This window comes from Lissotriton vulgaris, chromosome 5 (assembly GCF_964263255.1).
Source record: "Lissotriton vulgaris chromosome 5, aLisVul1.2, whole genome shotgun sequence".
Classification (NCBI taxonomy): Eukaryota; Metazoa; Chordata; class Amphibia; order Caudata; family Salamandridae; genus Lissotriton; species Lissotriton vulgaris.
The window spans coordinates 463,135,254-463,162,409 of record NC_141693.1 but is presented as its reverse complement, the minus strand read 5'-3'; the positions used below and the strand labels follow the sequence as shown (position 1 = coordinate 463,162,409).

At 40.4% G+C, this 27,156-nt stretch overlaps 1 protein-coding gene across 1 annotated transcript in view; it reads left to right on the top strand.

The window, feature by feature from the left end:
- LOC147711087 (uncharacterized) overlaps nucleotides 1-27,156 on the top strand; it is a 1,001,373-nt gene that overhangs the window by 47,303 nt on the left and 926,914 nt on the right. The window contains exon 2 of the mRNA XM_086921902.1: nucleotides 652-714. Within this exon, the coding sequence (XP_086778028.1) occupies nucleotides 652-714 (63 nt within the window). The remainder of the gene's footprint in view (nucleotides 1-651; nucleotides 715-27,156) is intronic.

Sequence of the window (27,156 nt, the reverse complement as noted above, 5' to 3'; positions counted from 1 at the left end):
GGCTTGGCAGTTCGGGCTGGACTGTTCCCATTCGAGCTGGGTCAAGACAGATTTGCGTACGGCTGTGACCAAGAAATTAGTGAGAAATTATGGAATGGCATGCGGCCTGAGCATTTGCTAGTGGTTGATATTAATTCAGGCATTCCATCCATCACCTTGGTGTTGTTTCAAGTTCTAGGTGAGTACGTTGCTGCCTGTACGTTTGGGAGCGACGGTTTGATAAGGAATACATTGGTGCACTCACCTTTTGTGTGCAGCTTCCTTTCACATCTGCAGCTTTTATTTGGTCGCATTAAATAGATATCATTGCTTATAAGGCAATCTATAAAAGTTTTTAAATAAAGTAAAAAAGAATTGCATATATTTTCAAGTAGTACAATTGGAAACTTCAAGCAAATTTCACCTCATTCTAGGTCCTAACATTGAAAGTATCCAAAAGGAATAGCTAAGAGGCAAGGTTAAAACATTTTGCTCCAAAAATGATGTGGTGTATTAAGTAACTCACTCAGGCACTGAATCCACAAGTTCCAACCATAGACTTTTCTTATGCTTGACACATGAAAGCTGAGGTTGCTAGGCTTCACGTAAATTAGAAACTATTATTTGTTTCCTGTATTTCTTTATAATTTGACTCACTGTTTTGTTTCACAGCAGACAACGAATGCGAGCTCAGGAGACGGTAAAAAATGGGAAGATCCACTAGATCTCGATGCAGTAAGTTCTGATTATAGTGTTTAATAATAACTTTCAGTGAGTTGTTTATGGAACCATTTAATTGTTTAAGTAATCTGTCTAGTATTAATTTATCTTAACTACTGTGCCACATTAAGGTCTTGGGATTTGAGTTGCATTTGGGGTGGATAAAGATTAACCTGTTTTCTTCACTAGACCCGATCCTCTTACAAACGCACTCTCTAGTTACTTGCTTGATTCAAACCGCTCTTCTGTCTATGGACACAAATGCTCTATAAAGGTGTTTAAATATATATGCATGAAAACAAGTCCTGATCAGGTAGTGATTAGCAGAACCATGAGGACCACCCAGCTTGTGAGATCAAACAACTAAAAATGACCTTCCACTGAAGAAAGAAGAACAGTTAGGTCTCCCAGTCCTGCCTCACCTGTGTGAAAAAATTGATTATTATTTAGGGTAGGTGAGTACTCACCTGAAGGAACAATCACATCGTTTGTCAGGGTGAATCCTCAAATTCACTAATTACTTATTTCAACCCGCTAGTAGCTATAGCGCACAGCAGGAATACTTAACAAAGGGTAAGGACACTCTTGAGTAGCAGTGCGCGATATAAATCACCTTATAACATAACATATAACAATCTGTTAAAGTATTTATGAAGCACGAAAACAATAATAAAGTCAAAATAAAAAACAATGACAATCTGTGTGTGTGTGTGTACACGTGTACACTATGGTAATCCTAGTGTCCTCCCACATCTAACACTAAAATCCAATTTGAAGCCGGCACTGTATCTACAACAAACCCAGAGACAGAAGTCTCGTTGAACAAAAGCATGGTCATTCAGCAACCAGACCAGGGATCTAAAGGAATTGTTTTGGAATCCTGTTCTCTTCCTTTCAAATATGCCACAGGTGTTAGATGTGGCTCAACACACCTGTCAAGCAGGATTTCACACTGTAGTGTCAAACATATTGACCACAACCCTCACCCTACATATTTTGTTGTGTTCAGAGGAGTCATCTCTGCCCATTCAAGTCAGCCTATTTTTTGCTCCTGGGAGACTTTTCCCACCTTTTCCCATAACTAGTCAAGGCTAACAGCTGGTAGAGGTGTATGTTAATAAGCCTTCTGACAGTTCAAGCAGGTAAAAGGTAACTTTCTAAAAATTATTTTTCCTTAATAGTTATCATTAATCTGACTTCACCATTGAATTGGATATTTTTTAACTATTAAAAAAGTGGTTTCATTATTTTTGTAGCTGGTCCTATTTCCAGGATTTGGTAATTGTGTTTTAATTTGTATTCTGGCTTCTACATAAGGGAAGCTCGGCCTGCCACAGTGAAAATGGCTGTTAGGGCCTTGTCCCTGTAAGGACATTATAATATGAATTTTCTACATGTTACATTTTTAAATACCATGCACCCTATCTTGTGGGACTTATAGCTCTCATAGTGGTGATCTATAATATTTTAAAGGTAGGATTTTAGCGGCCAAAAAGGTTTATTCTAACAGGTTATACTGATGACTTACTGTAGCTGTCAGGCTACAATGGTAGGCCGAAAACCATATTGTCCTTGCCACTCTGGTGGATGGCAAAATAAGTGGTACAGTCCACAAGTGACATTCAGCTTTCACGTCTGGGTGCACTTTTACACCATATGCTACGAACTTACAATCAGGTTAAATATAGCAATTAACCCCTTCGCTGCGGGGTGTTTTCCCCCCGCTGTGCGGGGGAGGGAGGCTGCGCGCGACGCCGCCGTGCTGGTGACGAGCTCAGCTCGTCATGAGGCGCAGCCGAGCTGCCCTCAATACGAGCTCAGCTCGTCACGGCCACACCCGTTTTTAGAACGTTCAGCACAGCGGGGAAATTAGCCCCGCGTGCGAACGTTCCAACGGCCGTGACGAGCTCAGCTCGTCATGAGGGCAGCTCCGCTGCGCCTCATGACGAGCTCAGCTCGTCAGCAGTACCCATGTGGTTAAGAATAGGCCATTCAACCATGTTTAAAGGGGGAGCACAGGCACTTTAGTATTGGTTAGCAGGTGTAAAGTGCACAGAGTTATAAAGACAGCTGCCAAATATAGGCTCCAGCAAAGGCAAACAATCCGGGGTGCCCATGCAAAAAAGGTAGATTCCCTAACAATCATCAACATTAAACATTCCAAAATATTCCTCTGTTTGATGGCGTCACCTTGGTCTTGAGACCTATTGTGACATTGTTTATAGGATAGCCTCGTTAATTACATTTAAAATTATACAGATCTCAGTTTAACTCTGAATAGTGTGAGTTAATTCGATCTTTCACCCAGTGGCTAGAAATGCTGATGTCACCCTTGGCTGAAAGCTGCACTTTTTACATCTGTCCCTAACTCCACACTAGATTCTTAGTGGTGGCTCTTGGGCTTGCAAGTAAGTGACTTGAGCAGGAATGTATATGGGTACAGATTAGCCAACATTTTAGGGAGAAGATTGTGCCTGCAAACATTTAGCCCTTCATGGTGGTTCCCAGGCCTTTGTGCAACTACATGTTTCCCCGACACTACTGTTACAATACTTGGTACTGGGCATGTGGGTATTGAGGAGCATTTGACACCGGCTGCTGGACAAGTGTAAACTTGCAATATCAGCGACAGGACTAGTGGAAACTGAAATTGTATTCCCAGGCATGTGGAAACAGAGATAATCTTATAATGGACATATGAAAACAGGCTGCAGCTGTATTTGTTTGCTTTGCACATGAAAAATACCAGTATCTTTAAATGAGTTTGTGAAAATGTTATGTGTATGTTATAAGACATTAGGGAAAGGATATTAACCATACACTGGCACATAGTAGCTGATAGAAGCTATTACTATTAAGCATGTGGAAACTGGCAGTATTTTTGGCAAACGTGCGCTTCAGGGCATCGACACATAGACCGCTCCCAATCTCCTTGAGGCCTTGACCTGCAGCCAATTGCAGAAGGTTTAGTAAAAGGAAGTAAAGTAGGAACATTACTGAATTGAGCATACAACCAGTAAAAGAGAGGAGGGCAATGAACACAGGGCAATGTACACCAATCCGTATGTTAATCATGTGCTTTATTATGATTATTGAACAAAGTAAAGGGGTTTCATGATGCGATTTTTTGCAAAAACAGACGCAATTACAATAGAATTTAATTTGATGCAGTAGAACACACTGCCACTATGGGATAAGTAAAAGAAACCAAAACAAGGTGTGGTTCTTACCATTGGAAATAAGATAATGATTGCTAGAGTGGAAGACCAGAGAAATGTTCTTATTGAAATATTGTTTGCATCGTAGGAGCACCCGGAAGGTGCAGATTAAGAAAATGAAAATCTTACCCTGCAAGAGTAAGAGAGCCAAATGCTGAACTGCCCCCACACAATACGGTTGAAAGGGCTAAGCAGTCCTTGGAGTCCTAATGAATACCAACCACCCCTTCCAGTTCCATCATCTCCAGGATTACTTTGTGGAAAACAGGAAATAATGTCAAAACTGGCAAGAACTAGGGGGTTTATCTGTCTGGACAATAATAGAAAATGCTTAATTCTAGATTCTAGTTTGGAAGTGCAGAGGGCAGAGAGAATTCACCATAGTAAAGACTGCTTTGAGAGCTAGACAATAAAATATGCAGTGTTTCGATTTGCTACCAAGATTATGTTGGGCTGCCATTGTATATTTTCACTGTCTGCCCTGGACTTCTTTGAAAAGGGAACAACTTAGCAGTGGCTTCTGCTGAGAAATTTGCCATCAGAATCACTCTGCAAATGTTTCCACTTGGGATGCCCTTCAAACTGTATGGAGATTTAAAGGAGATTGCTGGTTATATGTATTAAGGAATAGGATAACGTGAAAGGTGGGCATAGCTGTAAATGTAACAACACACACTGCCCAGGTATATATACACTCTCTTGGGTATACTGTGTTTCACTGTTAACCTGGTGTGATAGGAGGGAGGCATCAATTGCTTAATTATAGGTTTCTCCATTGCAAAGATTTCAGAGTCTGAGGCAAAATTACTTTTTGCCATTTGACTGCACCTATGGCCCCGGTACCAATGTCATTTGTGGTAGCGCCCCAAAGCAGCTGTCTGAAAGTTGCATTTTGGTTGCACCAGCTCTGGAGCTCATATTAGTATTTGGCTCAATACTGGCTCAGTACTGTACTCTGTAGAATACATTGTGGCTTTTGACAAATATTGCTGCAAAGAAAGAAGAATTTAGCTTGATGTGAAAACATGGACTCTGGTATTGGTTGGACAGATTGAATTGCAGTGTAGGAAGTCTCTATCAAGATCATGTGACTACTGTTTTTTCTCTGCAATGCACTGCCAATAAGGGCCTATAATAAGTATATATTAAGACATCAGATTTGTCTTACTTGTTTAAATGGGATGGGGTACACTTTGTGGACGACTGCATTTTGTGGGCGCAGTGTTACTGATGTTCCAAACTGATAATAAATGTGGGCCAAATATGGCCCACTCCGAATTTAATATGTGCTTAATATGATATGTTTCAAATGACAGGGTTTGGCACTGAAATACACTCTTGCTGGGCAGAACCATCTTCATGGGCTTGAAAATCATTCTGCCTCTCCCACACAGTCTTCAATTTTCTGCAGTTTTACAGCTGATGTTGCGGTGGGATGCTTGTCTCTGAATATAGCGATTCTATAAGGCCAGAAAATGAACTGTGAATAAGCTTTTCACAGTGTGAAAGCATTGTCTATTTGGCCTTGCTGCCCATTGGCATGGGGATGTGGGCGCTTGAAGGCCGATCTGGCATGTTATGGTAGTGGGATAAACAGCATGATATTGAACATTGAACCTGGACTGCGAAAGCTGATGCGCTGACATGCCCAGCTAGTAATATATGATGTGGGAAGGACATACTAACAGGGGGGGGCGATTTTAATTGTCCACTCTGTAAAAAGGGAAAACAACGCATCTTCGGTTTAATGTTAGAGCAGGAGATAAACCTAACACACTCTGACCACTCCTTGATTGGGGATTTATTCAATAAAATATTGTTTACGTATGACCTGCGATATGTAAATGAAATTGCCCAAAAACCAACTCCCTTTGTCCCCAGATTCATTGGCAGAGGAGCATTGACCACCATTGACTTCGTTATTTCTTCAAATAGTCACGGCTATAAGATTAAGAGGCTTAAGTCCATAGAGTTACCACTTAGTGACCATCGGCCTCAAATAATGGAGATTGAAAACCCTTTTTTTGAGGAGTATAATGATGGGTCCCTTTTGCATACAGTCCCCGATGTGATTCTTGGGAGGCAAAATGGGTATACCCTTAAATGGGGTAAGGTGGTCCCAGAAAAGTTCCTAGGCAAACTGTTGAAAAACTGTTCTGACAGCTTCGCGATTTGCCTGGGGGAACACTCTGACAGTGTGCAGATAATAGAATATTTTAACATCATAGCTTCTTCAATTAGAGATAGTCTGCGGGTGGAGGCAAATAAACGGGCAAAGGGTAATAAGAGTTGGTTTGATAATGCATGTACGAGGGCTTTGACCGATTTGAAGCATGCGATTCATAGGATACCCCGAGATCCTTCACAAATAAGAGGTCTAAGAAAAATATACAACGAGGCAATAAAAAATAGGAAAAATGCCATAAAAAAGGAGGCCTTTGAAGTCCTATGTGCAGCGTCACAGTCTAAGAATGCATCTGCATTTTGGAGGGCTGTAAATGCCCCTCTTCTTTATGATAACACCAAGGCGCGCATGGAGATTGCAATTGTTGAGGACGACTGGGTCGAACATTTTTCCAATCTTTATAGGTCCCAGGATGAAAGACCTATTATAGGTCTTAGTATATTGAGTGATATAGCGGTAGGGGCCCAGAAGCTTGTGGTAACTTTGGAGGAAGTTATGATGGGTTTGAAAGCAACAAAGGGTGGCAAGGCCGCAGGTCCTGATGGGATCCCAGCAGATTTGTTTAAAGCAAACAGCGAGATCTGGGGCCCCATGCTGGTGCAGCTCTTGAAGGCAGCACTTGCAAGGGGATTGAATCCGTCTTGGTTTACCTCGGTTATTGTACCAATATATAAGAAGGGAGACAGACAAAATTGTGCATGCTACAGACCAATCTCCCTTCTAGACTCATCCATAAAAATCCTTGGTAGAGTCATCCTGGCAAGACTTCAAAATTGAGCAGAGGAAAATGGGATACTGAGTGACCTGCAGTTTGGATTTCAGAAGGGCATAGGAACAATCGAACAAGGTTTAAATTTATTGACTGTTCATCAAAAATACACCAGGGTAAAGGGTGAACGCCTGTACCTTACGTATGTCGACCTCACATCGGCATTCGATTGTGTGTCACATGTTAAATTGTGGGCAATTTTAAAAGGGCTGGGCGTGGAAAATCCTATCATTTGCTTTTTAAGAGAATTATATTCATGGGCCACAGCATCGGTTCGTTATGGAAAAGGGGGCGAATGTACCAGAAAATTTGGTGTTGGACGTGGAGTACGCCAGGGGTGCGTCCTGGCTCCATTTTTATTTCTGGTCTATATAAATGGACTTGAGCATCATCTTTTGCAGGAGTGCAGGGATATGTCCAGGGTTGGCAAGAGACCTATCCCTGCACTCTTGTACGCTGATGATGCAGTCCTAATGGCCCGGACTCCCTTGGCCTTACAGAATTTGATAACATCTTTTGACAAGTTCATGATGAGTTTAGATTTAAAAATTAATTGTAGCAAAACCTTCTCCATAAACTGTGGTACAAGAATTGGGAAGCAAATTAGAAGAATGTTTATAAATGAAGTTCCCTTGGAAAATACCTCCACTTTCCCCTACCTTGGTATTTTGTTCCATGAATCTGGGTCCTGGACAAGTGCTGTAAAGGCCAGAACTTTTTTGTTCTTAAAAACAATAATGGCCTTAAAGAATTTTATAAAAAAGTTGGGTAAGAAACCAATAAGAGAAATCCTAACTATATATAATGCCACGTGTACATCAATAGCTTTGTATGGCTCGGGGCTCTGGGGGTATTCCAACATAAATTCAATCCAAATAGCCGAAAATAAGTTCATGAGGGATGTTCTGGCAGTACCACAAAGTGTTACGACTTATATCTGTCATACTGAACTTGGACAACCCTATATATCAGATATAATCAGAATACAACCTATCCTCTTGTGGCATAGGGTATGGACAATACATGAGTGTGCTGTGAACCGGGCTATGTTGCAGGATGTCTTAAAATTGGAAAATGTGAGTGGATCTAAATGGCTAGATTATGTTAAATGTTTTCTTATAGAAATCAATTGCCAACATTTTTACGATGATCCACTCACAATGGTTAATATATCCAGAAAATTGTTGAAAAAATTGTGTATGGAATACCTTGAAGAGAAAAGAAGGCGAGAGGAATTGAAGAAAAAGACAGTTACCTCGCATCTTTTGTTATTAACTGGTGATAAATTACAGCCGTATTTAACTCTGCTGATGACTAATTATGATCGATTTCTCTTGACCCGTTTTAGATTGAATATTATTTTTAGACTTTTGTCCTTTCCAGAGATGAATTCATGGTTGCGTGATTTGCCTATGTGCCCGTGTGATGAATTTTCGTCCCAATCTGACATCCATGATTTATATTTTTGTAAATTTTATAACTTACCACGTAGGAAATGTATTATCCCAATCCTCAAAGAAATTAACTTAAATAGATGTCGCCTAGCATTTTTAGAATTTCAGAGAATGGACACTGTTTTAACTGTTGCAGTAGTTTTAGCCTTTTTTAAACATGTTTTTAAATTACGGAAAACAATTGGTCTTGATGAATTATAATTGCTTTCTTTTAACTACCCCTGTGTAAACTGTAATTTCATGTTGTTGCTTTTATGGTTATTGTCTTTTAACCGAATAAAGTACTTTTTAAACTTTTTGAACAGCAAGATACTGATCATGTCGATTATTCCAAATGATGACTGGTCAGGCAATTTTAGGAATGCTACCTGTGTCAAAATGCTACCATATGATGGTATAATTTGCTCTAAATGGTAGTGGCAACTTAAATACACAAAGAGAGGTAGGAGTATATGATTTAACACTATTATATATGGTGTCATGTGCTATATATTTAAGAACTGCCCTCACCCACAATTTGTGGCTTGCTTCATCATAGGGCTTGCTAAATGACACCCCTGTGCAGACCATCCTTTGGGGTGGAGCAAAAGGAAAGGGGGGAGACAATACAAACATAAACTTAATGGGATCAAAAAATAGAGTATTTTTGCAGAACGTGAAGTCTAAAACTGGCTCAGGAAAAGCGGCTATGCTATATTCCTGAATATCCCGGCCAGGATTAAAATGAATATAGGATGGTGGAGTCAAGGATTTTCAGTAGCCCTTCACCCCTCCTCGCTGCATAATTGTCAGAATGTTTCAGCCGCTTTGATATAGCTCTGGAACGGGTCTTTACGACTTTCCTCAGGACCTATGATCCCCTATATTCCCCTTCTTTCCTACCTTGCTCCAGTAGGTTGAAGGTAGGCCCACTTTTCTCTGGGGCTGCTTAAAACACACTGCGGTAATGCCGAGTTTCAAAGTAGTTGAAGCTCGAACAGGCATAGGAGCAATGGCGGCTCCCTGTAGTCACACATCCATCAAAGTGAGACCGCTGTCTCTGCACTTCCCTCCTCACGCCTTCCCCATTTTTTAACCTCTGTCAGGAATAGCCCTTGAGAGAATCTAGATGTTATTTCATTACATGTATGGAGCCGACTATTATGCATATTCAAAACCCTGTAATGCTACATTGGCCTCATGCTCAATTGGTTGCAGATATAACTTAGCAAACCTACTTGTATTTGACCAATCTGCTGTTCTCATAATCTCAGTTAGATTTCCACCAAACCAAACATTTTGATGAACGTGTGCCAACCTTCATGATAGCTAATATTTGACAAGTAATTCCCCACCCTTCTTCAAGTGCCTTGAGACCCTCCGGGTATGTAGCGCGCTATACAAATCCTTGACTTGACTTGACTTGACTTGACTTTAAATATTACACATCTCACCCGTCTTGTTATTGTGTTGACAAAACAGCTTTGTAATATTTAATGTATGAAATCAACAACTGATCATTACTGAAGCTCTAAATTCAAGTACCCTGATCTCTCGTATGTTTATTCCACCACAAAACATTTTCACAACTTTTGAATCTTGGATAGAACACTTCCATAGTTTATAATGCACTCCTTAAAAACCATAATACCCGTGGCCCAAAACTAATACTATTACATCTAAAACTGTTCTGAAATAAATTAAACAAAACTATGCAGCCAATAATCTGAGTCAGTTGCTTTAAAGTTGTTAAAGGTAGAACATTATTTCATAGCTTTGATACAAATAAGTTGAAAACCAACTTTATATCCCATACAAAATCATAGCATCGTCTAGGAGGCCTCCTTGGTCTCAGATACTTTATAACCCTACAAATCAAAGCTTGCTACCAGTAGCTCATCAATACACCAACGAATGTCCTGCTTAAAAGCCGATCTTTCACAATTCACTATGCTATGAAATAATTCTGCTAAAAAACGTAGACACCTGAATTAAAGAAGCCTTCAGGGGATCCAGGTCCCTCTCCAAGCACCAACTACTCAATATTCTCCATATGGCCTTATATCTCTTCCTCATACCTGGACCTCAAGATGTATCTAGGAGTTTGTTAGCTTTTCTTGAAAGATCTGAACATCCCTGAAATCCTCTTATACCCCCAGACCAGAAGGCTAAAAAACTCCCGACTAAACAAAAAAATGCTCATCCCATCTGGGCCACCTAGTAAACCTTTTCTCTCTGGTATTATGGCAAGTTCTTCTATTGCTAATTCCAAAGCTACTGGCGACCACAGTTGAGATGCCCAAAAAGGAGTAATCAGTATTAACTGACACCTCTCCCTCCAACTTTCATCCAAACTCTCTGGATCATTGCAAACAGAGGCAATGCATACCTTTGACAAGACTCCAGCTCTGTGGAAAATCTTTCATTGCACATTAACATTTAGAGAAGAGTTGGCCTAACGGCTAGGGTGGTCGACCTTGAATTTGGGGATCTGGGTTCGATTCTCGGCAATGACGCTGAACACCATGTGATTCAGGGCAAATCATTTAATCTCCCCGTGCCTAACAAAAATAAATGTGTCCTCATGTAATGCAACCGGTGCTATGTAAAGCGCTCTGATACCCAATTCAGGTCAAGTTTGCGCTATATAAAACTCTGTAAATAAATAAATGCCCCATATCTGTCCTCTAACTGAAGTATGTCTCTACTTAAAAGTGCAGCCTGCTTACAAACAAGTCTACTTCTATTGGATCCCATTGTTGCACAATTCTCCTAAAATAAAATTGTTTCAATATCCTTGATTCTGTTATGTGTCTTAAATTGCATCCTGCTACCTGATTCCCTGTTCCAGGTAAATATTTTGCCCTCAAAGAGATTTTGTGCTCCAAACAGAAATACTATGAATCCATTTCCAAGTGTGCTAGTTGCTTCAATCTGCTCCCACCTAAACAGTTGATGTAAATCACTGTGGATACATTATCCATCCCTATAAAAAATGCCTGTCCTTCCAAAGTATTCTTAAAACTTTTCAGGGCATTAAAACTTGTTAAAAACCTCACTTTTTCTGGCCACCTTCCAGGCCGTCTCCCAATAGAACCAAATCCAGTGCACAACCAAAAATAGCCAGCTCGTTCCAAGCTTCTAGGTTATCTAGCCACCAAATTAACCCTTTGTTTGCTTCCTTCCGCAAACAAAGAGTGTCTGCACACCACAAACCTTTCCTTAAGCCTGCTGTCTTCAACCCCTGCCACGGCCATGTAATGCAATGTACCAGAAAAAATTGCCAGTATGAAAGAAGATAGAAGACCACTCACTCTAGCCAGATTTCTGTGAGGTAATATCTTACTTTATAGAATCAAACACACTTCCCTTTTGTATCAGTTTTATTTTTGTTTCTGGTAACAGTAATCATTCTATGGTGTTAAGAAAAGAGTTTTCAGCATTAATAATCAAACCTCCAAGGAGTTTCTTGTTAAGTTAAAATAAACTAATACCTCTGCATGACCTTAAGACATTAAAAAATGCTGTCAAGATAAATGATCAAACTCATCACTGGACCCAACATTTTTATAAAACGCCCCTAGGTACCAGAGTCAGTCTGAAATAATGACAAAAAAATTGGTACAATGGATCCCTCAACACCCCAAACTCAACCTTAATCAAGCTAGTGTTGACACTGCTCCCCTTGGTAAGAGTCCAGCCCGAACTGCCAGGCCAGGTCCAGGTTCTCCCTGGAACGGAAAACAAGCATCCTGGGACCAGTTTCGGTGCATCACCCCATATCAGCCAGGCTAGCTTGAAACCGGTGGCGTAAAGAGCCCGCACCCACGTCTGGGCATACCCTTCCCACTTAGGGTGAAAATGCAACACAAAAAGGTGATGGACAGAATGTTGAACATTGTCAAACATTCACCCCCAGTCGACGATATGGGTTTAATCTGTCGTTATTTTGTTCGCCATTCCAGTCTGGAAGCAGCCCTATGCAAATCCGTTGTGACCCTGTTCACCATGAGAACAGTCCAGCCCGAACTGCCAGGCCAGGTCCTCCCTGGACCGGAAAACAAGCATTCTGGAACCGGTTTCAGGGCATCACCCCTCATCGGGCAACCTAGCTTAAAACCTGTGGCGTAGTGAGCAAGGGACCCATGTCATGCTTCCTAAACTTGGTTGCTTGACCACCTGAACCGCCCACCCTGTCCACCCTACTGTGTATCGAAGCAATTTTTCCTTCAATTTTCATTTTGTAAAGGTAGTTATGCCACCACTCTCTCCCATGGATGGTGAAACGGACATCTACTTGCATTCTCTCAGGTACCAAGTGGAACAGAGATGCATTCATTACCTCCATAAGCTGTGCTGCAATAATAAAAATAACCCAATAAACATACTTCTACGTTGTTTTCAAGAATAAGGGATCGTGAAGCATTGCCAGCTCTTCCCTGCATACCTGTATTTTGGATATTCAGCGATCATGTGAAAAATCTACTTCTGAATCTACTTCTGAGAATCCCACATTTCGAGCTGCATATGCCGATGCTTCTTCTGTGATCAATACACTGTGCTTGAGCGTATTGATTTTCAGTATATCCTGTGTGATCTACATGTCATAATCTTCATTTCCATTTCCCCATTACACCTCCTTCCTAAACAATGCAACCCTGTCTCTTTGTAGCGTACATGTTCCTGCTTAATCTTTTTAACCAGCAAATTCATCAGTATTGACCTGTATTTACTGAGCTGTATATGGCAGGTGTCTTTTATAAGTATTTAGTTCTCTGCCTTTCGCATAGGTAGCCTAGTTTTTTAAATCAAGTGATGTGTATTGGATTTCTTAATGTACCTGTAAAAAATCCAAGCTTCAATCCTTTAGTGGAAATAAGTAACAAAAAAGAAACTTTAGCACTTTATATCGTTCATACTTGTCTAATTGGCCTAAGGGCCAGATGTACGACCATTACGTTTATCAAGTTGCAAATTGCGCAAAATTGCAACTTGCAATTTGCGACTCGCTAAACATAATGTATAACAGTGTCTCAGACACTTTGCGAATCCCAACGGGGTCACAAATTGCATGCCTCATAAATATTAATGAGGCTGTCGCAATTTACGACCCCATTGGGAATGGCTAGCACTGCCAGGGATGGTGGCCTGCTGGGGTCAGCAGACAACCATGTCTGGGACTGCTTTTAAATAAAGCAGTTTTTTTAATTAAATGCAGCCCGTTTACCTTAAAGGAAACCAGGTAGTTGTCCCTGGAACCACTGCCTGCTCTTAAAAAATATTTACGCAACCATTCACAAAGTGGAAGGGGTCCACCGGGGACCCCTCCCCGTTTGCGAGTGGTTTACCACCTGCTTGAAGTAGGTGGTAAACTGTAAGTGTTTTGCGGCCGCAAATGTGGTCGCAAATCGACAGTACATGGCATGGTGACTCGCTATTAGGAAGGGACACCCTTTCCTAATAGCGAAAGTCGCAAATGTTATTTTCCGAGTCAGTGACTCGCAAAATAGCATTTGTACATGCCTGGAACCTTTTTCACAGTCGCAAACGGGCCAATCTCCTGTTGTACATCTGGCCATTAGTGCTTATTTTACATAATGCTTAGTGTTGCTGAATTTGGAGATTTAACCTTGGGGTGCCATTCAATTGTGGGTTATTTCAGCATCAGTGAAATCTTCCACAAAATTAGGATTGTGTCACATAAACATCATACTATATAAATAAAGAAGAAACACTTGCATGTGCAATTCAAAAAGCCACATAGATGCACCTCACTAGTAATATTCATGTATATGAACTAATCGAGTGAAGTACAAGTTTGGCATATCTTACTTTACCGGCCTGAGGCAAATTGTTTCAAGAGCTAGACAGAACCACAGAACTCTTGGAGAGAAACAGTAGAGCTATTCCATAAAGAGTTATCTAAAATCCAAAAATTGCAATAAATAATGAGATACTGCATGTATAAACAAGTGAATGCATCAGTGTTACCACATATAATGAAGGCTTCAAATGGACAGGCCAGCTATTAAGCACTCTTTGGGTGCTACCAGAAAAAACTTTCTTAGTTAAAATAATGATTATGGGCCCTGTGAGGGATGCCTTTCTAAACCTATTCTTAGAACAGTAAATCATTGTTCTGCCAGTGCAGTGTTGAGGGAGCGGCTCGGTTTGTTTAATCTATAATCTTTCATTAGTGGGAATTGTAAGTGTATTCAGTGGGTTCCACACATTTAGTCCACCAGGATTTTTTCACTTTTGACATATCAGTTTTTTAACCTTTACTGTGGTTGAGTCTCACTACCTGAGTCTCACCCATGGAACATTCACTGTAATTGAACTGAGCGTGTCAAACTGGAGTGGCCCATAATGTCTTTGCTAGCTGATTTACACATTTTCTTTAAATGTGATGCCCCAATGAGGGGCCAGGAGCACCGCCAGTGTATTTTCCATGTGTTGTGTGGGGAGGGCTGCATGGAGTGCATCAACAAACCCCAAAGGTGTTTAAGAGATTAACTTTAATTCTTCTGTGGCCTTGCACTTACGACCACATGAGAGGTTCCCATTCCTTTTACCCACTCTTGGATTCATTAAGTGTAAACTCTAGGGGAATAGAGCAAAGACAGCTGACTGTGGAAGACTTGACAATACCACAGAAGTTCTTTCTCCTTTCTTTTGAAGGAGTACAGGATCAGTAGTGCCCAGTAGTCCAATCCCATTTGTGTCAGTAGCAACTGATTTAGCTTACAGATTTCTTACGTAGCCTTACAGACTTCATGCTCATTGTACGGATCTAATAATGCCACTGTTGGCTTGAGCCTTTAGTATATGCCATCTCATAAGACTTCCAGTTCAATTTGTCGGTAACAGTCACTACCAGGTGAGGAATTTATGAACACTCGATCAAGCTCCTTGGATCCTCACACAGAATTTAAGGTGCTAATGGTGATTTCCCAGTTCCCCTTCTAACAATCTACTAGTTTCCGAAGACCATTCAGAGTGCGAGAAATTAACATAACGTTATCAAGGGACTATGCCGCCATCTGCCTTAGTTCTCTGAGTATCATATACAACGGAACGCAGTTCTAAGTTTAGAGTGTTAAATCGATATATTTCAGGGTTTATACGTTAACTTGCAGATTGTGTTTGTAGAGTCTTGAGGAACTGTTGCAGCCTCATTTAAAGTGTTATGCTAACTTTAAAACCTGGCCCAAACTGTTCCTCTGGGTTTTTGCTTATGCAATGGAAGATGAAGGAGACGCGCTATAATAATACCAGCATCATTCCATAATCTGAAAATATCTTAAATTCTTACATCTACACTTCGAGTTTAAGTTTCTCTACAAGTACACGTGGATATGAAAGTGGACACCTTTATAAATTATGCAGGCTAGCTTGAACTATATTCTAACACACAGCGAAAACCAGGGATGTTTCTTCAGTATCGGAACTATGTCATCTTGAAAGCTTTCAAATCAAATGGTAGGGTGAGAGGAACCATGAACATACCCAACAAACAAACAAAGCCCGGGAACTAAAGACAAAGACCCCATATTTTTATAGTGATCATGTAGGTTCTTATGCAGACTCTACAACTATTGTGCAAAAAAGCAAAGGCAACAGAGGGAGTAAATAAACCAATATCAGTACTCTATTGTCAAGTGTATTAGAAAACACTTGGATTTTCAACATTGGTGCTTTCCTTAACCAGGGAAGCAAAAATGTATATCTTTTTTTTTTGTTTAAGAATGTTATTGAATTTTTAAGGATAAACAAAAAACAAGAAAAAGAAAAGATAACATTATCAAAGCAATACACATATTACAAATAATATATAAGCATTCAATATATAAATGTAAGATGAGAAAACGATAACAGAAAAAAGTAAAAGAAAGGGAGGGAAAGTAAACGTAAAGAAAAATAAGAGAGATGTGAATGCATAGAATGAAATATGAAATTAATCAGAGGAAGCAGCTTACGATACAGGTGCAAGTGTAGCAAGATAAGATGTAAAAGGTAACCAGAGAAGATCTAATTTAATTTTCTGAGATAAAATAGAAGAGGAAACAGTAGCAATTCTGTGTTCATCACAAATGAAATTCCACCAGGTCAATGAGGATAACTTGGAATTATCTTTCCAACATGACAAAATAACTTTGAATACTAACGCAATAATTAGGTCAAATAATAAAGATATAGGAGTACAATCATCTAAGTCAGGTGAAGATGAACCTAGAAAAACATTTAGCAATGATAACATAATGTCACATTTGAAGATTTTCATGCATGTAGACCAAATAGAATGCCAAAAGATCAATATATTAGAACATTCTTAAATTTGATGTCTTAAAGTGCCGGTAAATTCAGAACAAGACTAGCACAAGGGTGAAGAGGAAGGGGAAAACTTGGATATACTAACAGGAGTAATAACTGCTCTATTGTCAATAAAGTAGAGGGATTGAGTTATACGAGCAGCAGCAGAAATTTTTAATAACTTAGACCATAATTTATTCCAAAGAGTGACAGATATTGAAAAGGATAAGTCTGTTTCCCAAGCTAATTCTGTTGGGGATTTAGGTCTTTCAGTAACATGTAATGACAATACCTTATAAATATGAGCGGCTTTAGGTTTGTGTTCTTGAGAAATATTATATAGCGATGTAGGTGGAATGAGTGAGGTGGAGACATTGGAGAGATCAAAATAAGCTAAGTGAGACTGCAAAGCTGTTGAAATTAAAATGTATTCATGGAGGAATGTGTCGGGTAAATGATATCGCAATTGTAATTCAGGAAAGGGAATAACAGAATTTTGGTGAATTAATTGATGGACTAAAATTATTCCATTCTCCTTCCAATGTATGTAGTAGAATGATTCACTTTTGTATTTGATGTATTTATTATACCAGAGAGTAGAGTATAAAAAACATTGAAATGGATCTAGACCATCAACGAGTATGTTATATAGTAGGTTTTGGGAATATTTTAAAATAGGATTATTTGATATGAAAGTACAATTAGACATGTAAATTACATTACGGAAAGCAAAATCTTTTAATAAGGAGCGTTCAAAAACAATCCATCTGGGTATAGGGATATCAGCAAATTCATAGGATAGGGCAAAAAATTGTCTAATCAAAAATGCAGAATGATAGGCTTTAAAATCAGAGAAATGCATGCCTCCTTCAGATTTGGGGCGTTTAAGTTTTGTAAGAGAAATGCATGGATGTTTTGTGTTCCATAAAAACTTTGTACAGATGGAATTAATTTGTGAAAAATATGAAACAGGGATTCGAAAAGGTAGCATAGATAATGTATAGAGGATATGGGGAACAATCATCATTTTAATGGTGTCTAACCAACCTCACCAGGACAAATGGAGAGGGGACTAAGAAAGTAGGAGAGACTGAATTTTGGTAATGTATTGCGATTTATATAGCGCACGTATCACCCGAAGGCATCAAGGCGCTTGCCTTGGGAACCCGTCCTGGTATTACCCTGTGAGATACCCTGGCAGGGTATCCACAAGGTGAAAGCCAGGCATCCCGCCGCGAGGGGCCGTAGTGGAGATTAAGCAAGCTATTGCCCAGAGTCGCAGAGTGTGAACCCGTGAGTCCAGTAGGCACCGGAGCGAGAATTATCGAGTCCGTGGAATTTTTTTTTTTTTTAGTCCAAGACCCGCCGAGGCAGAAGCCAGACACCAAGGTATTTGATTTTTGTAGGACACCATGTAAAATTAGTATCATTAAACATATATTGATAACACAAGGAATTCAGCTGCAATACTTCTGTTTTTGAGAAGTTCAATTTATTTCCAGAAATACTGGAATATAACTGAACCTCGTCCAAAAAAGGAGGAAGGGAAGTGTGAGTGTTAGACATATATATTAATATATTAATGACATTTTGGTTTCTGTAGAGTAATATGTGAAGCCAGAAATATGTGTGATAACACGGATACAATCAAGGAAGGGTTCAAGACATAAAACAAATAGCAAGGGAGAAAGAGAACAACCCTGACGTGTACCCTAGATAAAGGAAAAAAATTGAGAAACGATTATTTACAAAGATACTGGCGCGCGGGTAAGAGTATAACAATTTAATATAAGAAATAAAAGTTGGACCAAATCCAAACCATTGAAGTGGTTTAAACATGAATTGCCAATTAATGCATTCAAAAGCTTTTTTTGCAACCAAGGACAACGCTGCAAGTGGGTATTTAATTTTTTTACCAAAGGAAATAACATTGGCAAACATACGAGCATTATCCGCAGAGAATCTGCCCTTAATAAAGCCAGCTTGATCAGTTTTAACCAATAATGGGACAATAGTCTCAAGACGGTGGCGAGAATGTTTGCGAATATCTTACAATCATAATTAATGATATGGGACGATAATTTTTACAAAGGGAGTGATCCTTATCGGGCTTGTGAATGAGAACGATCAAGGCTTCAATAAAGGAACCAGAGGCTTTGGATTCAGCAATGAAGGAATTAAAGAGGGCCAAGAGTTTGGGAGTAAAAATAGAGGAAAAAGCGGAATAAAATTCAACAGAAAGGTCATCCGGCCGTGGTGCTTTTGATTTTTAAAAGATTTAATAGCATCAGTTATCTCTTGAAGAGTAATATCCCCCTCCAATAAGTCAAACTCATCAGGTAACGAAGGAGGAGGGGGGAGGCCAAAAAAGAAGGTATTTAAATTTTGAGTAGAGGGATTCATATCATCGGAATAAAGTGACTGACAATATTCATGAAATATATTTGCAATATCCTCGTCTGATGATGTTAGGCTATTAGTAGATTCATTTAATATGGGTCCAATATTTTTATGCTCCGATTTAATTTTTAAGTAATTGTTCAGCATCCTACCATCTTTATTTTGGCTCCCATGATATTTAAACTTAATTTTAAGTAGGACATTTTAAGCTTCAACTGTAGCCAATGTATTAAGTTCAGATTTGGCCTTAATCAGTTCATAAAGAGCATAAGGAGATTTAGAAGTAAAATAAGTATGTTCCAATAATTTGAGTTGTTGTAGTAATGCTGTATACTTATTTCGTGCAATTTTCTTTTTCTTCGCTACATATGAAATAGTGAAGGCACGAAAAGAGGCCTTAAAGTCTGGGTTACAAGTTTTCCAAACATATAGTGAACGAAAGGTAATTGCAGATTGAAAGGCTTTGTGGGATTTATCTGTATTAAATTTACACTTAGATTGTCTGTCAGAAAAAGGGTCTATCTATTGATTAAAGTCACCAGCAACTACAATATTTGAACAATCAATGTAAGAAAGTAAAATCTTAATAGAATTCCCAAATTCTGGATCTGGTCTGACTGGGCCATAAATGTTCAAAAGAACTAACTCTTTATTGTGTATGACAACTTTAGCCATTACTGATGGTCCATCAGTATCGCTTTGTGTAGATAAAATGTATACATGTAATGACTTATCAAACAATATTGCAACACCCTTTATTGCTAGCTGAAGGAGAAAACACAACTTGACCCACCCATTGTCTTTTTAACTTGAGCGATTCTATTTCATTACAATGCGTTTCTTGAATTAAGGAAACCTGAGCATTTAATTTTGATAAATGAGAAAGTACATTTTGTCTCTTGACGTGGTTTCCGAGACCACGAACATTCCACGTGACAAGATTACACATAATGGAGGGGTGGAAGGGTAGTACATGTAAAGAGATGATACACTTCAGAGAAACAGCAGGAAGGAGATAAACACCATATATGAGATGAAAGCAAAACATATGTTATATAACAATAAACAGCACTAATGGACGGACACATGCAACAAGTGGAACATCGTAACACGAAAATAGCAAACAAAAAGAGAAAGATAAAAAAAAGAAGAGGAGGAACGAATAGAAGAAAAAGAAGATAGATCAAGGAAAAAGATCCAGATCTAAGAGAAAACAGCAAAGACTGAAGCATGAGGCGCAACAGCACCTACGAAAGATGAAACGACAGAGAGGGAGATAAAAAGGATAGAGTGCTGAACAGCCATAGCAGAAAAAGAGTAGGACAGATACAAGAAACTTAGAGATGTTGAGAAGAGCCAGTAGCAGAATTCGGAGAGAGATTGTGGAGAAAGACCTCAATTTAGTAGGATCATCTAAGGAATGCGTGGAGCCCTCATGAGTAATTTTACAATGGCAAGGATGAAGAATACCATAACTAATATTTAATTGTCTCATCTGAGGACGAAGAGCCAAAAACTCCTGTTTCTCCTTGCATTAGTAGCGTTAGAGAGGTCCTGTGACAGATAGATGGTGTGACCAGACCATATGAGACGACGTTTTGTTTTAGCTGCTGAGAGGACACACATGAGGTCTGTTAATTCCAAAAATAACATAGTGATTCCTCTAGGTCTGGAAGCACTAGGTTGAAGACGTCCAAGCCGATGAGCACGCTGAATATTTAATGAAGGTTCTGAAGTAAGCTCTAAATGTTCTGACAGGAATTTGTTTAGGAAAAGATGCATATCCATCCTTCAAGATTTTCTGGTAAGCCATAAAGACGTAGGTTATTGCGTCTATTACGATCTCAAGGCCCTCAGTGTAGAGTTTAAGACAATAGATTTCCTGTTCCAAGATGGAATCTTAGTAGATATATCATGTAGATCACTAATGTGTTGCTCCATATCTAGAACCTTAGCTTCCATATTAATCCATCTGTCCTCTATTTGCTGAAGTTTCTCATTAGTCGTGGACATAAAGGATTTTAACCCCCTCACCTCATCCAACATGATATCAAGAATCAATCAATCATAGGCATTTATAGAGCGCTCTACTTACCCGGAGGGTCTCAAGGCGCTAGGGGGGGGGGGGGGGTGCTGCTGCTACCCGAACAGCCAGGTCTTGAGCTTCTTCCTGAAGGCAAGGTGGTCTTGGGTCAGGCGCAGGTCGGTCGGGAGGGAGTTCCAGGTCTTGGCGGCCAGGTAGGAGAAGGACCTTCCTCCTGTTGTCGTTCTTCGGATGTGGGGGACAGGATTTTGAAATGATAAGATGGGAGAATGAGAGTAATTTTTAGCTCTCTTGGGCTTAGTACCTGAAGACCAGGCTCTGACCGAAAGTGGAGCTTCACTCTGCCCATGAGCTCAATAAAAACACATCTCAAATCAGTGAAGATCCAGAAAGAGCAAAAAAACAATGATGGCACCCTCCGTCTGCACTCCAACACATGCCAAAAGAGGACAGAAGAAAACCAACTTTGGTATTCATTTAGTAGATCAAATGCATAAAAAACATTAGATGCTGAAAGGTGTGACAAGTAGAAGAAAGCATTTATAACCATTTGTGCGAAGAAGAAGAGGTCAAAAATTCAGACGAGGAGAATGTAGCAACATCATGAAAGAATTTCATGCAAGTAATGCAGAAACTGGTATTTTTGCAAGAAAAATTCTATTAAAGGTAGTAAATTGAGCTTCTGCATATGAGGTGCAATATGTTGTAGAGAGTGTTACATATTGATAATTGGAATATTATTATATTCCTGTAGCGAAAGTCACATTTCAAAAATATGCAGTAGGAATTGGTGAGAAAGAGAGAGAAATCACGTTGTTGTGTGTTTAACAGCCAAAAACGCTGGTTTACCTGAGGAGATTTGAGCGAGCTGCGGCCGATACAAAATGGCGGGAGAATGAGGAGAAATTGCCGCCGCTGGCTCGCCAGAAATCTGAATCGCGGTCAAAACGGCTCCATATGCCGCTCCAACCCTTAAAACATCAGGTTCCTGGATCAGTCTGCGAGGCAGTCCAGAAAGTGAGGCTGAAATCTGTATAAGAGCTCCGTGCTCGAGCAGAGCTCAGATCGGAGCCGCCATCTTGTCGCGCCGCGTGACCACGCCCCGCAAAACATTAGATCTGACATAGTGTTTGAGCAGATTTCACTGCACAATCCCTCGTCTACACTGCAGCCTTCCACTGTACGCTGGTATGCTGCCTCAGTTTAACACCTGACGTTTTAGTCTTTATGCCACTGGTATTGTATGGGAACAGTAAAAGTGTCCGTAAAAATGCAAGTATCAGATGACACAAGAATTTCTCAGCGTGAGTAAATACAAATAAAAAACGCACACCTATGGACCAATAATGTAAGTTGACATGTTTCATTGCTTTTAGAAAGCTTAAGTAGTTTTATCAGGATCAACAATTAAAACCAGTCAATAGAGGTTGTCTCGGTCCCTTCACCCAACTAGGGATAGGTGTTTCTGAAACCAACAATACAAAAACCATATTAAAACCAGTCAATACCGATATTGTCTGTTACGAGCCTAAATGAACATAGGTGTCTCTGAAACCAAAAATATAAGCATACAGCCGTCATGCTTTCTGCATACCAGGAAACTAAAGGCGTAGAAGTGATTATAGTGTCCGGTGACATTTAGCCTCTGCACACCTGGGTCAACCCGTGGCTCAAACAAGAATTCTCCCTTGCGTTCTTGTGGTCATCGCTTGGGGCACGATGCTCTTGGTTTCTGCATATTTCTGACCACGAACAACCAGCCAGGACTTTTGACCGTTATGACCACTACCACCTAAGGTTTCCCCCGGGGTGAAAAATGTAAGATTACACATGCCATTGAACGTGACATTTCACTGTTGAAGCCATTATGAGGATTTGTAAGTCTCGGCTTTAGCTTATCCATAAAATCTAAGTTTCCTATTAGAGTTGTAGTCTTATTGAGTTTTGGTTTCTTTTGGGCCTATCACTTTTCCATTTAGAGCATTTCCATGTTTAACAATGTTTAACATATAGATTTTTCCTGCAGCCCTTTACTTAAAAGTTTCTGCATGTATATCGACCCTGAGCTGTATTTATTTTTTCTGCATACTCTCATAAGTGGACAAGCTTCTTGTAGACAGGCTCGTGCTGCGGTTCTGTTCAGTGCTGTAGCTGGATTGATTGTGTGCGAGTATGAGAGTTAGCTTAAAGGCCAGTGGCATCCCTCACTCCATACTTTGAAAAGTCATGATTATCACACCTGCAGTGCTTAATTTGTAACAATAAAAAGTTATTACTGGGGTTCCGCATGCAGGCCCTGGACAAGCAGGGCATAGCACCCTGCTCATCGGTCTAGGGACTAGCCAGAGTCCCCTCCCTCCTCCCCCCCCTCCCCCCCCCCCCCACACTCACTCGTTGGAGAAGCCTGGTCTAACTGTTATTAAATTATCAAATGCCAATAAAAGTATGTTAAGTGCTGGGGTATATGGTTTTCCTAGGAGCCACCCACTGGCGCAGGCAAATTCTGGAGTTCCTGAATACCAAGAACACCAAAAATAATTCCAATAAGTTTTGATTCCACTTTGTTCCTCTTTCTTCTTCTTTTGGGAGCCCACCGCTGGCACTACCGAATACCAGCATTACCTATTCTTGCTTCCAACTCATGCTTCTTCCTTCCACTACCCTACCTTCCTCTGTATTTCACTTGTGTAGTTTCCTTTTCATCCCTGCTTTCTTCCTTTCCCATCTTTTTCTTCCTCCTTCTTTTCCATTTTCCACCTTTTATTTCCGCTGGGTAGAATCTCATGATGAAACATGGGTCTTGGTCCACAAAAATTAGCTTCAGTGCCCGCCACCTGCAAACAGTGTCACTAATTAAGCACACCTTGGGCTTAGTAAAGCTAGTGTGTCCTCCCACCTTCCCAAAACCAAGGCGTTCTGCTCCATTTGAGAAACACTTCTCATTTTTATTAGTCAAAATAATTGTAAGGGGAAAACGAAATGATGTGGGGAAATGACAGTATTATAAAATCAAATTCTACTTAAGATAAAGTGAAATCAAACTATAATGATGATGCCAGTTGGGTCAGTGGAGCAGGCAACAGAGAAAAATGAGACCATCCAGGAATTACGTAGAAGAGGTTTACAGAACATTTATATGTATATTGCATTTAAGCATGTTGCTGAAATACTAGTTGAAAAATGTTAGTTTGATAAACATCATGACAAAACAAATTCAGGAAGGAACACTCAACAAGCATTACATCAGGAGAAACATGACCTGACATACATACCAGTTTCTTATTAACAAGTACAGGATATAGATTTAGGACGAGACATACCGGGGAAGGCTCTCAGATCTGACATGACAAATGTAAAGCAAACAAACACGCAGGCAAAACAGGATATCGTGACCGTGTTATGTACAAAAGCAGCGATGAGCGACATGCTAACGGAAACATTGTGTGGTTTACCACACACACAAGGAACCGAATCTCATTCAGTGAATACTGACAAGACAAACTGAAACTGACTGCCATTTCGAGGCTATTTCCTTAATTTTCTCACCAGCAATGCCATATTATCAATGCAGCTGTCTTCTTCTGAACGTTGTCTTGTTTCTCAAAGAAATTTTTTCAAGAACAGTGTGCATTTGTTAAATTTGTGACCTCTCGCACATAAAACAGTTCAGCAAAGAATGTTTCAACGGCTCAAAGAGGGGCAGAAATTGGGTTATTTTTTTTAATATAAATATTTGTATTTCTTTTCCAAGCATAGACTATATTCAATACGGTCTCAGTAGATTGAATCTCTGTCCGTTGAACAACACACGCATGGGATATGAAATCATTTAATCTATTCCCCATACTCAGGTTCCCAACAGACAATATCTCTGAGTTCCCTCAAGCATCATCATCACAGTACTTCCACATGGTGGAAATTGTAGCGTTACATAAAGAAGACGCGTTAGGGCTAAGGAAATACCTCCTTGCGCGACACTGGGACTCCCTATTGGTAGCGCTGCAACTCACGACATAAACATCCGAAGGGGATTCCCCAGTCAGGGACTGAGAACACGATTAGCGATAATTATACCCAAGCCCCAATCTTGCTGGTGGGTGCCTGGATGGCTCAGGGGATCTAAATGTGTTCAATGACAACATATATGGTAATACATTCTATTGACATGACTCTACAATTGGGGTGGTCGAGGCGAAGTGGGGTTGGCTAATGTTGTGGATTGGGGCCGGGCTAGGCAACCCTGTTATTATATCACTGTTTGAACTGTTGGAAATAAAAATCTCTGGAATGCAATTGTCCCGCAATGGGCAAAGGTGACAGAGCTGATGGAATCCAGTTTGCAGACTTATGTCAGGGAACTAATAAGGGGTTAGTAAATCCGATTTGTATAACAGTTCTGCTTACGCTTGAAGAACTTTTTTTGTCTATATTTGTTTATTGAGTTTTAACATTTTGGATACAGTTTGGCAAGTTTCTGCTTAAATCGCATGCATGCACACATTGCACAATAAAACATATTGATAACCTGCATAACGAGGGCATGCATGCCTTATTTGTTTGCGCGTCACCTAACATGTATCGCGCGTGCTAATGCTTTAGTAAACGGAGGATGCAAGAACTGGGAAACTTTTTTGTTGTATCACTTGACGCATGCGACAGCCTCTACCCTACCTGGTTCCCCTACGTCTCCTCTGCGGTGTGTGATACAATTGTTTGTGCTTTTTATCTATCTGAGTAGGGTATGTGATTCCAGCCGCATCTGAGTGGATAGATATAACATGACCTGGTTATATACGTGAGGTGCATAGCGAGCGAGGCAGCATCGCTCCCTGCATTGCGGGATTCTCTGTGACGATCAACATGCTCTGTGAAACCACAGGATCCTGCTAGTCACTTGCATCATGTTGGGGTCCTGGGTGCCTTCGGGTCATCCGGCCCTGAGTTCCAATGATTGCGCAGTATCGCATCCCATGCCGCCGCCGCCAGTGGGAGCGTCCGCAAACCCAGTGCGTCCTCTCGATGCAGCGCCACACTCTCTGCCTGTGCCCAGCACATCAGCGACTGCAGCCAGGCTTTAACACTCGGCGGCTTCGGTGACTTCCAACGCCTAGTGATCAAGCGCCTGGCTACGATGAGCCCGAGGTCTATACATCGAGATGCTAATTTATGCTTTTTGGTTCTCCGATACAGGCCTAGTAGGCAAGTATCACAGGAGCATGCTACTGTGCGACCCGTGCACTTGGGGAAAATGCGTTGTGACTGCTCTCCAATGGGAGGTGAGAGCTGCGCAGGCCCAAAGCATGTGCAAATGATCTGCATCCTGCAATCTGCATCTAGGGCACTTGGCATTTGCCCGATTGAAGTACCTATTGACCTTGGCTGGTGTCATATATGCCCTCTGAAGGATGTAGTATTGTATTAAACGGAACCGGGCATTCCTCGGAATATGCGTAGGCCTCTCTAGTATGGCCGACCATTTGCGGTTAGTACATTGCCTCTGCAGGTCTGCATCCCAGTGCTGCTTAAGGGACATTTGTGGCACTGCCGAGTGTGCTTGTAGGGACTCAGAGAACCACTTAGTAAGATGTCTGCTTGTGCCTAGTTCATGGAGATATTGACCAGTGATATGGGCCATATGCTCATGAGCCATGTCACCCCACAAAACACACAGCTCCTGCGTCAACATGGCATATAAAAGGAATGGAACTCAATCAACAATTGCGGCATTTCTTTTGCCCCAAATCAGTGGCGACAGCTTATTTTTTAAAAAGTGCATTTGCATCTGTTTCTTTAAACTCGTGTTTATTATCCTCATTTTGTTACTCGATCGTCAAAGACTTCTTAATCCATTCATTTTACATCCTCCTGCAACGTGATGCATTTTTCAAAGTTTCTCATGCTATGGTCGGCCTTTCGAACCTTTCTCCCCAAGCACGCACTGAAGCAAAGTTCTTCCAAAGCAGTTTATTAAAACCCAATGCATTTCGAACCCCAATGGGTTCTTCGTCTGGGGTAACTGTAAATAACAATAAAACACATTTTGTAAAAAACTAATATGTGTACATTTCCTCATTTCTCTTAAAAATATAGATATA